The sequence below is a fragment of the Canis aureus genome, chromosome 10, assembly GCF_053574225.1.
Source record: "Canis aureus isolate CA01 chromosome 10, VMU_Caureus_v.1.0, whole genome shotgun sequence".
Taxonomy (NCBI): Eukaryota; Metazoa; Chordata; class Mammalia; order Carnivora; family Canidae; genus Canis; species Canis aureus.
In genome coordinates, this window is record NC_135620.1 from 37,612,255 (window position 1) to 37,624,337 (window position 12,083).

The 12,083-nt window shown below is 33.4% G+C and overlaps 1 protein-coding gene across 15 annotated transcripts in view; it reads left to right on the top strand.

Annotated features, from left to right (window-relative positions):
* Positions 1-12,083, top strand: part of CCDC171 (coiled-coil domain containing 171) — a 403,894-nt gene that overhangs the window by 212,744 nt on the left and 179,067 nt on the right. For all 15 annotated transcript variants that reach the window (XR_013387817.1, XR_013387815.1, XR_013387816.1 and 12 more), the window contains 2 exons: positions 4,979-5,124; positions 7,411-7,465. Coding sequence is in view for 12 of the 15 variants with exons in the window: in XM_077912032.1 (XP_077768158.1) it covers positions 4,979-5,124; positions 7,411-7,465 (201 nt within the window). In the remaining 3 variants the exon portion in view is untranslated. The remainder of the gene's footprint in view (positions 1-4,978; positions 5,125-7,410; positions 7,466-12,083) is intronic.

Here is a 12,083-nt window from a genome sequence, read left to right on the forward strand (position 1 = left end):
ATTAGAGTAGGGCTGAAGACAGTGTTGTTTCCTTTTCCAACATTAGTTTTAGTGCCCTGAGATGTTCCCAGTTTATCACAATCTAGGACTGTTTATTCAAAAGTTAGCGTCAGACGCAGTAAAGTTTAGAAAAATATGTCATAGATGCTTTTTTCCCCTGACCTAGGAAATGTAACTTCATTCTTTATAACACTTGTGTTGTTGTCTTGCCTTTCATTTTGTATGACTAACTTTTATACCAAATTGAATAAGCCATTAGCTTTTAGTCTGTAAGAATGTGGATCTGTAGATATTTCCCATTAGACAAAAGAAAATCTATAAAAGCGGTATCTCCTGGGGCTTAGTCTTCCTCGCTGGCCTAATGGTCTAAAGCACTGCTACACTGTACCCTTATGAGAAAGAACTATGTGGGATGATTCCCTTAACATCCAGAAATATTAACTGGAGAGTTATGCACATACTTTCAGATAACTTTAGCTTTTGTTCTAGACCACAGTTATTAATCAAATATTCTGATTCAGGGAATTCATGTTATAAATTTTATATTTTGAAACTGCTACTGAACTAAATGACAAACTTTGTATATGTTCTGTAGTTTAAAATTCGAGTTTGCTGAAACAGGAGATAACATATTTAGGTCGCCATGTTGTTTTGATAGATTTTTTTTTTTTAAAGAACTTCTCCTCAAAAAAGATCTCTACTGATGATGTTTGCACAACTCTGTGGATATACTAAAACCCACTGAAGTGTACGTTTTAAAAAGGTGAATATGTGGTAGGTGAATTATATCTCCACAAAGCTGTTATTAAAAAAATTTCCGCTGCTCAAAATATTTCATAGGTGCAAACTAATAGAATTTTAATTTATATTCACAATTTAAAAAGTGCTAGCTTTAATAAACATTTAAAGCTTTATAAATATGAAATCATGTGTGAATTAAAAAATAACTTGTGTTCTTAATGAATAGTAATGCATGTTTATTATGGAAACTTCAGAAACTACAAAGAAGAAAAAAGACATTTGAAAAAGTGTGTAGGTCTTTTAATATTCGCATCTACTATATATTCTATCCCTAAGCTTTCCCTATATTTTACTACTTCCTTGCCAGCTTTCATTAGCAATAAATAGCTTTTCATGACCACCTTAGGAAAACAACCAGATGTAAAAACATCTTCTTATAAGTAGTTTAATGAAACCATTGCCTCCCCACCTCTACCCCCCCGGACTACAAGAGGTGTAAATGGAGGTGAGCAATAATACCGTTATCCAGAGAAATACAATACATATATTGCAGAATAGCTTTGGATATACAGTCAGTTTGGGATTTTGTTGTAAAAATTTGCTTTAAAGCATTTTGGTTTTAAGGTGAAAACTCAATCTTTGGCAGAATTGTGGCATCAGTTCTTATATAGGCAGAATATTATTCTGTCTTTTTAGAAACTCTTGTTATCATATTTAGCATTAGCTTTCTAACAGCTAAAATTGTTCACAACATAGTTTAAAGATAAATGCAGTATCAGGCTTTGAATTTTTTTTTTTGTAAATATTAAGACCTGAGTACAAAATGAGGGCTGTACTGTGGATTAAGTGAAATATCTCAAGGCTGTGCTGTTCTGATAACTGAACCTGAAGTGACCTTTCTCAGACACAATTACAGAGCTGTATGTTTTTCCTTTAATTTCATCAGGGGTTTAATTAGTATACAAATAAAACTTCCCTTATCTTCCTTTCTACCTAATTGGCTTGTCTTCGCTTATATATGAAGTATGTGAAAGTGGGCTGTAATTAGGGTGACCGTGTTAACCTTTTTTCCTCAAATGTACTGTTGCCTAAAGGCCTCAAGGCCTAAAAACAGCGCTTTGGATTATTGCTTTGCAATCACTATGGCTGTCCCATAGGTTTTCTCATGAGCAGAAGGGCTTTGGGTGCTGCAGGTTCCCACTGCTTAACAGGATCTTCATTCTTCTCCCCACTAAATGTTTATTGATTATCTCGCTGTTCCAGGCTCAGCCTCCAACAACTTAATATCAGGTGACAGTCAGGAGAGTTCTCCAAGTAATTAGAGTTGAGCATTGGGGGAACAATTAGGAGCAGAGTTATTAAACTTGATTTATCCTATTCTCTCCTGAACAGTTTCTTGGATATCAGAACATCACACTTCCACAATCTACCCTGGTTGAGAAATTAGTGGCTAACCTGCTGCTTATCATTGTTGCCTTGCTGCCTAGAGGCACACCCTCTTGGTTTCAGTCATTCAGTTGGAAATATTAGAGTCCATAAAGTTTATCATGGGTTTTAATTAGATAAACCTGAACAGGAGAAAAGAAAAGCTGAACTTAAAGTTTTAAATAAATATATAATATATGCTATATATTATATATGGATAGGTACATATGTATATACGTTATATATACACACATATAAATATGTTTTTCTTTCTTTGAAGCTCGTGAGGTATTGAGGTTTTTAAAGATTTCTACTTTTGTCATCAAAAACATAAAGGGTGAATATTAGGGAAAAGATATAATATTGACCCATTTTTTATGTCTTGGTGTTTTATGTATATCTTTGGGACCCACTGATGTAGATTGATTCCATTGTAATGTACTCAGCTCTTTAAAACAGAAATCCTGTGTCTGTAAGTTCTGTAACCATGATTACTGTCTCTTCATTTTCACATTAAGGAAGTATGACCTATACCACTTTGTTTACACCATTTTTTTGTTCATTTTCTGCAATTTCAGTCTTACAGAGAGCTACACCCAGCTATTCTGAAGTAAGGCAAGCTTTAGGAGATGTTGGTGGGTCCCTGCCATTGCCCCTGAGACATGAAAATGAAAGCCAGGAGAAAACAAGAGGTGGATATATAGTGAAAATTCGAATTCTATTAGCTATATGGTCTTTGAAAGGATGTACATGGGATTGCTGAGAAGTCAGGTGTGGTTTTATGATGATGCCAGAGTCATGGGTTTCTCTGACTGGACCAGTGAGCTTCACCCAGGACAAGGCTGGAGAAAAAACTGCGTACCTCACACAAATAGCCACCACTAGTCGTGAGCGTTAGTGAGCAAGAGAATTTCAATGGATGACACGAATCCATTATTTCTGTTGGAAAAAGAATTCGAACTTTATGCATACCTGGTAGTGAATCATTAGTTTTCTATTCATATCTGAAAAATAGCATTTTTTATTAACTGAAAGATGTCAGAAATCCTGGCTTTAAAAGGACTCAAATGGATTTTACTTTTTTAAATCAAGAAACCTCAGGATACTTCAATGCCTTTAAATATCTTAACAGTGGCACAAAATACCTAGGTTTGCATGGCCTTTAAAAATCTGTTCTTCATTGTATTTCCAAAGTTGGTTTGAATCAGTGACTATTCTATGGTGGAATATTCTTGATGATTTGTTAATACTAAAGATTAAAATATTATACCTAATAAGTAATCACAGTTTGCTTATTTTTGATCTTTTAAACTGTGGTTGTCTGGAAGCAGCTTGACTGAAAAGCGAAAATACTGCATTTAAAAACTTTTAACAGGGACGCCTGGATGGCTCAGCGGTTTAGCACCTGCCTTTGGCCCAGGGCGTGAGATCGAATCCCACGTCGGGCTCCCTGCATGGAGCCTGCTTCTCCCTCTGCCTGTGTATCTGCCTCTCTCTCTCTCTGTGTCTCTCATGAATAAATAAATAAAATCTTAAAAAAAACTTTTAACATTTTAAAATACCTGATTTGACTGATGATTGCTTTCAATGTACTAGCATTTAGAGAGTGAGTTACTTGTTTTAGCTCCATGCAGGCATCTTGCGTTTTCTGTACTACCTATTGTGAATGCATTAAGAGAATACTGCAGAAAGAATTTTAAACATGAAATTATAGCATCTTTAAACATGAAAATTTAAATATGAAATTATATTACAGCATTATGTATTGGACATTTGAAGCATAGTTGTAGATATTAATGTGTGGCTAAACTCTGAGAAAGAAGGAAAAAATATGTGTGTGTGAACCAATTGCTCACTGTATAACAAATTTAGTTGAGAAACCAACAAGCTCATATTCTAGAAATTTCATAGGCGAGAGAACAAACAGATTTTTAGTGCTAAGGGATCCTGTGATCCCTGTGTTATTTTAAATGAAGTCTAGAAAATACTCCTTTAAAATGTGAGGTCTGATTCTAAAGCCCTAAAGTTCCAAAATAGAGTTTTGTACTCGCGTCTTAAAATTTTTGTGCTAAGGGACTGTCTCAGATGAAAGCAAACAGCAAACTATCAATCAACAGATTTTATACTTCTGGGAGTAGAAAAATATTTATGGAACATAAATAATTCTGAATGCAAGTATTATCTGTAACTTCCCCTGTTAGATGAAAGGTGTTAATTACATTTATGTTGCTGTCTTTGTATTTAAGGGAAATGGGTGAGTTTTGCTAGGGAGCCCAGTTTGTTCACTGAGATTCTATAGCAGTCTGCTTTGGATCTTTTTATAAATAAAGTAGTGGTACTTTTCAGTCTTGGGTTCCTCATTCTCTTGTAGGTGTCCTAATGCGCCCTCTCCTCACTCACACACCCACTTTGGGCATATGCTGCTTTTTGTTTTGGATAGATTTGAAATTTCATGTGCTTTCTCCCCTGAAAATCTTTACTTCTTCATCATTAAAAGATAAGGTAGCTTGAGGTTTTTGTAATCAGATGTGGGTTTTTTTGTAAGAATAAAGTATATTTGCCTTCCAGTATTTTAAAAAATAAAATACACTTGTATTTTGTAGCTAAACATTTTTCAAAATCTTCTCAGAGCTATCATTTCTAATTAGTTAAGTATGTAAAATTTTTGCAGAAAATTTGTTAAACCTTGATGTGTAATGACCCAAGCGTGCTTCCCAGTCGGTCTGTATCCTTCTTTGTCTAATAGCCTATGGCATAAATTGAAGTTAATTATCAGGGCTGACAAGTAACTCTGTTTTCTGTCTGCTTGCAGAGTCTCTCCGAGGCAAAGATGGAGCTGAGAAGAAAAGATCAATCTCTGCGTCAGCTCAATAGACATCTCACCCAGCTGGAGCAGGACAAGCGTCGGCTGGAAGAGAACATCCATGATGCAGAGAGTGCCCTCCGCATGGCAGCCAAGTGAGCACTTGGACCTTGGGGAGATCACTTAAAACAGACAAAAGATCAATTCTTACTTTCATGCTCCGGGTTTTAGCCCTGGATAATACAGTGTTAGAAAACAAAAGTACAGCTGTCTCTCTTTGAAATTCTCTGATATATCTTCAAAAAAGAAAACTCTTAACTCAACATGCTAAATGTATATTTTATTGGGAAACCTCGGAAAAGTATTAAGTTTCTCTAGAACCTCGAATTATGTGTATTTTGGGCTCTGTTGTAGTGTTACATGTTTGAAACCATGATTACATTAACATGAAATGGAATACTCTTTAAAAGTTTTTCATAGTTCCTTCCAGCACATGTGCCTCCTTCCCTTCTGCCCCATTGCCCCCCAAATTTTGCTCTGCATATAGTACACTAATATTGTAAGTAATCTTTCCACAAAAAAATGCTAGCATATAATCAGCATCTTTTTAAGTGTAATACATATTGATCATGGAAAATTCATTTAATTTTTCAGCTTCATATTCTAATATGTTCAATAGAAAAAATATAGTTTTCAGAGTGGGCAGCTATGTAAATATGATGAGGGTGTTTTTCCTTTTACCAAGTAATCAAATTGACATATACTGTGAAGTTCAAATTGAACAGTTCTCATGGGTATTTTTATTTGTTCCTCACATCAAATTTCATGGAATACTTTAAGACAGTCCTTTGTACAACAGCATGGCTTAAAGAAAATCTATTTATGGATTAAAGAAGCATCTAATTTTAATAAACTCTTGGTGTTTTCTGAATTTGGAATTATAGATTCCTATAATTGCAAATTTATATATATAAATATATATATAGCAATTATATAAATATATATGTATATAAACATATATAGATAGACTATAAATTAAAATATTTTTTGAGACAAACTCTTGTTAAACATCAAATACTGTGAACAATGAATGTAGTCTATAAACTAAATCACAGAACAGGGGATCTTCCATCTAGGATATCTACAATTTTGCCACTGGACTTGGGAAATTGCTCACACATAATGGAGAAATGAGTTTACACTAGGCAAAAATATTGGCAGGTTTGAATACCTACTAGTAGTTTTCTGGAAAATCGTGAACTCCGTAATGTTGTACCACCATGTTAGATATATCTGATTGTCATTTTTGAAAAATATGAATTTGGCTCAATCAGCTTTTTGTTGTCATTGTTCAGTCTTTTTCCTTATGGCAAATGGAAAGCTTAGTGTAGGTTATTTCTAGTGCATCTTTGCAGCTCTGAAAATTCTGAGATTAATGGAAACAAGATTATAAAGTCTTCAGATTCATATTGTATCTTCAAAACAATTGCTACTAATTCAGGAATCTTTCATGTCTATGATCTGTGACCATGGGCACATATCCTTATAACATGAAATTAAGTTAATTTGAAATTTGGGGAGCTAATACATTATTTACAATTTTCCATCTATAATTCACCATTAAGTTTTTGTCTTTAGTATTTTCATCAGACTTTTAACTTAGTTTTATTTTTATCGAAGTATAGTTGGCACATAGTATTATATTAGCTTCACGTATATAACTTAGTGATTCAACGTTTGTATACACTAAGAAATGATCACCAGGATAAAACTAGCTACCATCTGTCTCCATTCAAAATTGTTTCAATGTTAACTATATTCTCTTTGCTGTACATCCAAACTTATTTCATTATTAAGGCCAAATTCAGTCTACAAGACAGACAGAAGAAACTAGTAACTTTGCCTGTTTCTAGTCAAGGTCATGGAGGATTTTCGTGCAATTATACACAAAGAGCCTATGTAGAAAGAAAAATACTATTTTGCATAGTATGGCCATTCAAAATATATCTCCACCATTAAGATTTTTAAAATCTCTTTCATTAGAAACCAAAAGAAAAAAGTTCAGGTTTTCTAGCACATTTTAAACCAATAATGTAATCATCGCTTCTTTTTTCTTTCTTTTTCATTTTTAAAAAAATTTCTATTATTTATTTTTATCTCTCTAATTTTTTAAATCTTTGAAGATACCCTTAAGATTTTTCTCCATCTAAAAAAAAAAAAAAAAAGATTTTTCTCCGTCTAAATTATGGCAGGCAATATAACTAAAGATAAGAGTTTAATGCAGAAATACACTAGTGGATATAGTTAGATTTTACACTTTTAGAAGGAGTACAATAATAATGAACCCTTATTTTTTAATAATAATTACTTATACTAAAATGTGTAACAGTTGTTGTAAGGATTGGGTTTTACTAATACCTAAATTTAATTTTTTTTTCTAGAGACAGAGAATGTGTTGCTAATCATATGAGAACAGTAGAAAATATGCTTCATAAGGTACTATAATTTTTCTTCAATATCATTCAACTTGTGTTATCACATTTTCCTAGTCATTAGTTTTGTTAACTGCAAGATACTTTAATTCATTTTGTAACTTTCTTAAAAGTAAATTAATAAAAAGTTCCTTCCAGATGACTAAAAATTTGTATTATACAATGCTATATTATATAACTTTCTTCAGAATTCACATTATGTACTTGATAAAACTATAAAAATAGTGGTTTCTCCAAACTGGTATAATTGCACTTGAGTTATTTGTGGTCTTTGCTGACTGAACCAGAGGTCATTATTATTCTTGCATGTCTCATAATGATAAAATGTTTGACCACACTGTCTAACCTCTCACCACTCTCAAACCTACTATCCTATATATTTGTATATAGAGGAGCCATAATGTATTACATTTGGCAGTATTTTTCGAGTTGTAATTTACCTTCTTATAAGAATGTGTTCTTGAACTAGAAATCGAATATATTTAATAATATTTTATTATTTTCAAACTTGATTACTTCTGATGATAAATTAACATTTAATTTGTAGTGATGAGTAGCATTTAAGGATGTTATAGTACTAAAAACTTAGAATCATATTTACAATAATTTTGGGACTCAACATTTATTTTATAACATAATTTTGCAAATAACTTAAAAATACCCACAAAATGGACCCTTTTAAGGAGATTTTAAATAAACATTAGCAAACTAATATTTAATACACTTTAACATTTTAGAAACACTAGGCATCTGTATTATTTTAGATATTGAAAGTGACTATCATCATTTCATATCACCAAAAACACTTCCCAAAAAATCTAATATTCTGAATGTTATGTTTTAAAGTAGTATTGTTTGAAATTGATTTCTCCCCATCCCCACTTAAAAAAGTTAGTGTAGTTTAAACATAGTCACATCAAATCCATATATGTTAGAAACCTGAAATTTGGTTTGTAGAAAAAGAGACATCTTTAGTTAGGTTTTCTTAATACTCGGTGAGACCCTTGGTAGGAGAAATCAGTTATGTTGTATATATGGTACATCTTTTTATACAGTTAATGTTGTCTTGCAATCCAATTGTTCATTTTCCCAGCTATAGGAAAAAGTGTTCAGTGGCAGCTACCTTGAGGGAGGCACTTTGACATCAGTTAAAAACTATCACAAGCGGAATACAGATGTTGTACCTTATCCTTTCATTATGAGAGTGGCAAAATAGGTACTTTAAGTATAATCAAGACTCACTGCAGTAGGACAATTGTAATTGTATAGTTTTTCAGGTGCAGTTCATCTTTCGATTTTTGAGTCATAGGGAAAGAAAGGTGTCTTTAGAATTGGCCTAGAGCCACTGTGGATTTACTTTTGGTTTATGGCTTTTTTCCCCCATCAGATTAAGTGGTTAATTATTTTGATTACTATTTCTGGAAATTTCTATTTACGTAGTGGTTTCAAAATTATCAATTATTTTTCAAGCTTGAAGTGAAAATTTAGGAAAGCCTAGTTGATTGTTGGGCTAATTCTCTTTTCTATGAAGTTTGGATGAGAAAGAGTGGGTGCTAAAAAGAAAGTGGCCCAGAGAGTCGCTCTGAGTTCTCAGGAAGGTGCTGTCTGCTGGTCCTTATGCCAGCTTTTGCAGGTTTGTTTTTCCTGGCCCCTTAGACTGTCCAGAGGAGGCATTTTGCCATTTTGAAGAAACTGGGCATAGTACAGAAGGAGGTTGTAGGCTCTTTCATGGCAAAAATGGTTGTGGTTACATCTAAACTCTTCAGTACAGTTTATTATACATAACCAAATAGTATAGCTACTTATATATCTTAAACATATGTTTTCAAGTTTTGTACCAGTTATTCTAGAATAAAATGAACTTTTACCTGCTGAACTGAATTTTAAAACTAACTTCTGACACAATAATCAAATAGAAGTTTTCATGAAGGTACTGTTTTTTTTTCTTTTTATGATTTATTTATTTACTTTAGAGAGAGCAAGAGAGAGATTGTGATGGTGAGGGGAAGAGGGAGAGTGAAAGAGAATCTTAAGCAGACTCCACCCTGAGTGTGGAACCCAATGAGAGGCTCAGTCTCACAACCCCGAGATTATGATCTGAGTTGAAACCAGCAGTTGGACACTTAACCAATTGTGTCACCCAGGTGCCCCTAATCATTATTTCTTTTCTTGAATTTTAAAGAACTTAAACAATTGAAGAACTTAAATGTTTGTTTTTTGGAAAAACAATTACATTTCATTGATAGTTGTTAATTTTTAAAAATTTGAATAGAATTGACGCACAGTGTTACATTAGTTTCAGGTGTACAACCTAGTGATTTGAGAAGTCTATATGTAATTCAGTGGTCACCACAAGTGTAGCTACCATCTATCACCATATAATGCTATTACGATATTATTGACTATATTCCCTATGCCTTTTATTCCTGTGACTTATTCATTCCATATCTGGAAGACTGTGTTTCCCACTCCCCTTCATCTCTCACCACTTTTATTCAACATAGTACTAGAACTCATAGCTGCAGCAATCAGGCATGAAAAATAGAGGCATCCATATTGGTTGGAACTAAAAGAGAAGTTAAACTATCACTGTTATTAGCAAATGGCATGATATTATACATAGAAAATCCTAAAAACGTCATAAAAAACTACTAGAATAAATGAATTCAATAAAGTTGTAGAATACAAAATTAATATCCAGAAATCAGTTCCATTTCTTTATACTAATAACAAAGTAGCAAAAAATAGAAATTAAGGAAACAGCAGCATTTACACTTGCACCAAAAAGAATAAAATAGCTAGGAGTAAATAAACTTAACCAAAGAGGTAAAAGACCTGTACACTGAAAACTATAAAACACTGATGAAAGAAACTGAAGGTGACACACACAAATGGAAAGATACTTCATTCTTATGGACTGGAAGAATTAATATTGTTTTTTTGTTAAGATTTTTTATTTATTTATTCATGAGAGATACAGAGAGAGGCAAAACATAGGCAGAGGGAGAAGCAGGCTCCATGCAGGAAGCCCGATGTGGGACTTGATCCCAGGACTCTGGGATCATGTCCTGGGCCAAAGGCAGACACTCAACCGCTGAGCCACCCAGGCGTCCCAAGAATTAATATTGTTAAAATGTCCATATTACCTAAAGCAATCTATAGATCCAATGCCATCCCTATCAAAATGCCAACAACCTTTTTCACAAAACTAGAACAAATAATACTGAAATGTATATGGAAGCACAAAAGACCCTGAATACTAGAAGCAATCTTGAGAAAGAAAAACAAAGCTGGAGGTATCACAATTCTAGATTTCAAGATATATTTGTTAATTTTTAAAAATTTTTATTTATTTATTCATGAGAGAGACAGAGAGGCAGAGACATAGGCAGAGGAAGAAGCAGGCTCCTCACAGGGATCCCAATGTAGGACTTGATCCTGGCCCGGGATCACGCCCTGAGCTGAAGGCAGACGCTCAACCACTGAGCTACCTGGGCATCTCTATATTTGTTAATTTTTAAACTTGGTACATATATTATGTTCAACTTTTAAAGTCTTAAAATTATATTATACAAAGCAGTTGACTGGATATTAGTTTTTAAATCCCCTTTGGGACTGATACTAGTATTTAATAAGGAAGGCCAGTCATTTTCATCTAAGAGCATATATCTCATTTCAAAGAAACAGATGTTTTATTTTAATTACATGTAAATATATGCATGTATATATTATGATTTTTTAATGTAGGCCAGAAGTTAACTTTTTCTTAAGAAACTTTTTTTTTTTTAATTTTTAAAATTTATTTATGATAGTCACAGAGAGAGAGAGAGGCAGAGACACAGGCAGAGGGAGAAGCAGGCTCCATGCACCGGGAGCCCGATGTGAGATTCGATCCCGGGTCTCCAGGATCACGCCCTGGGCCAAAGGCAGGCGCCAAACCGCTGCGCCACCCAGGGATCCCCCTTAAGAAATTTTTTGGGCTAACAGCAGGTTATTGGGATTAAGGAAAGTAAAAGAGAACAAAATCACAGTTTTCCATGAGGTGCATTTTTTATACACATGCTTCTTTATTTAGTTGAATTTTCAACTGTTTTGAAAAAACCAGAACTATCGAACTTTTAAAAAGTCACCATTTCAACCATTTTAAAGTGTACAAGTTAGTGGCTTTCAATGCATTTACAGTATTATGCCACCACCACACCTATGTTTTCAGAATATTTTCATCATCTCAAAGAGAAATCCAGGGCCCATTAAGCAGTCACTCCTATACCCTCTTATTCCATTTTTTGGATTGTCTTTTTACTTTCTTGATAATGTCCTTTGATGAACAAAATTTTTTAACTTTGATGAATTTTTTTCTTTTGTTGATCATGATTTTGGTTTTATATCTAAGAATACATTGGCAAATCCCAGGTCATGAAGAAATCCCCTATATTTTCTCCAAAGAGTTTTGTAGTGTTAACTCTTATATTTAGATTTTGGTCCATATTGAGTTAGTTTTTGTATATGGTATGAGGGAAAGACTGAATTTCATTCTTTTACATGGCTATCCAGTTATCCCAGCACCATTTATTAAAAAGACTTTTATTTTCCCTATTTGATACCTATGTTGAGAATCTATT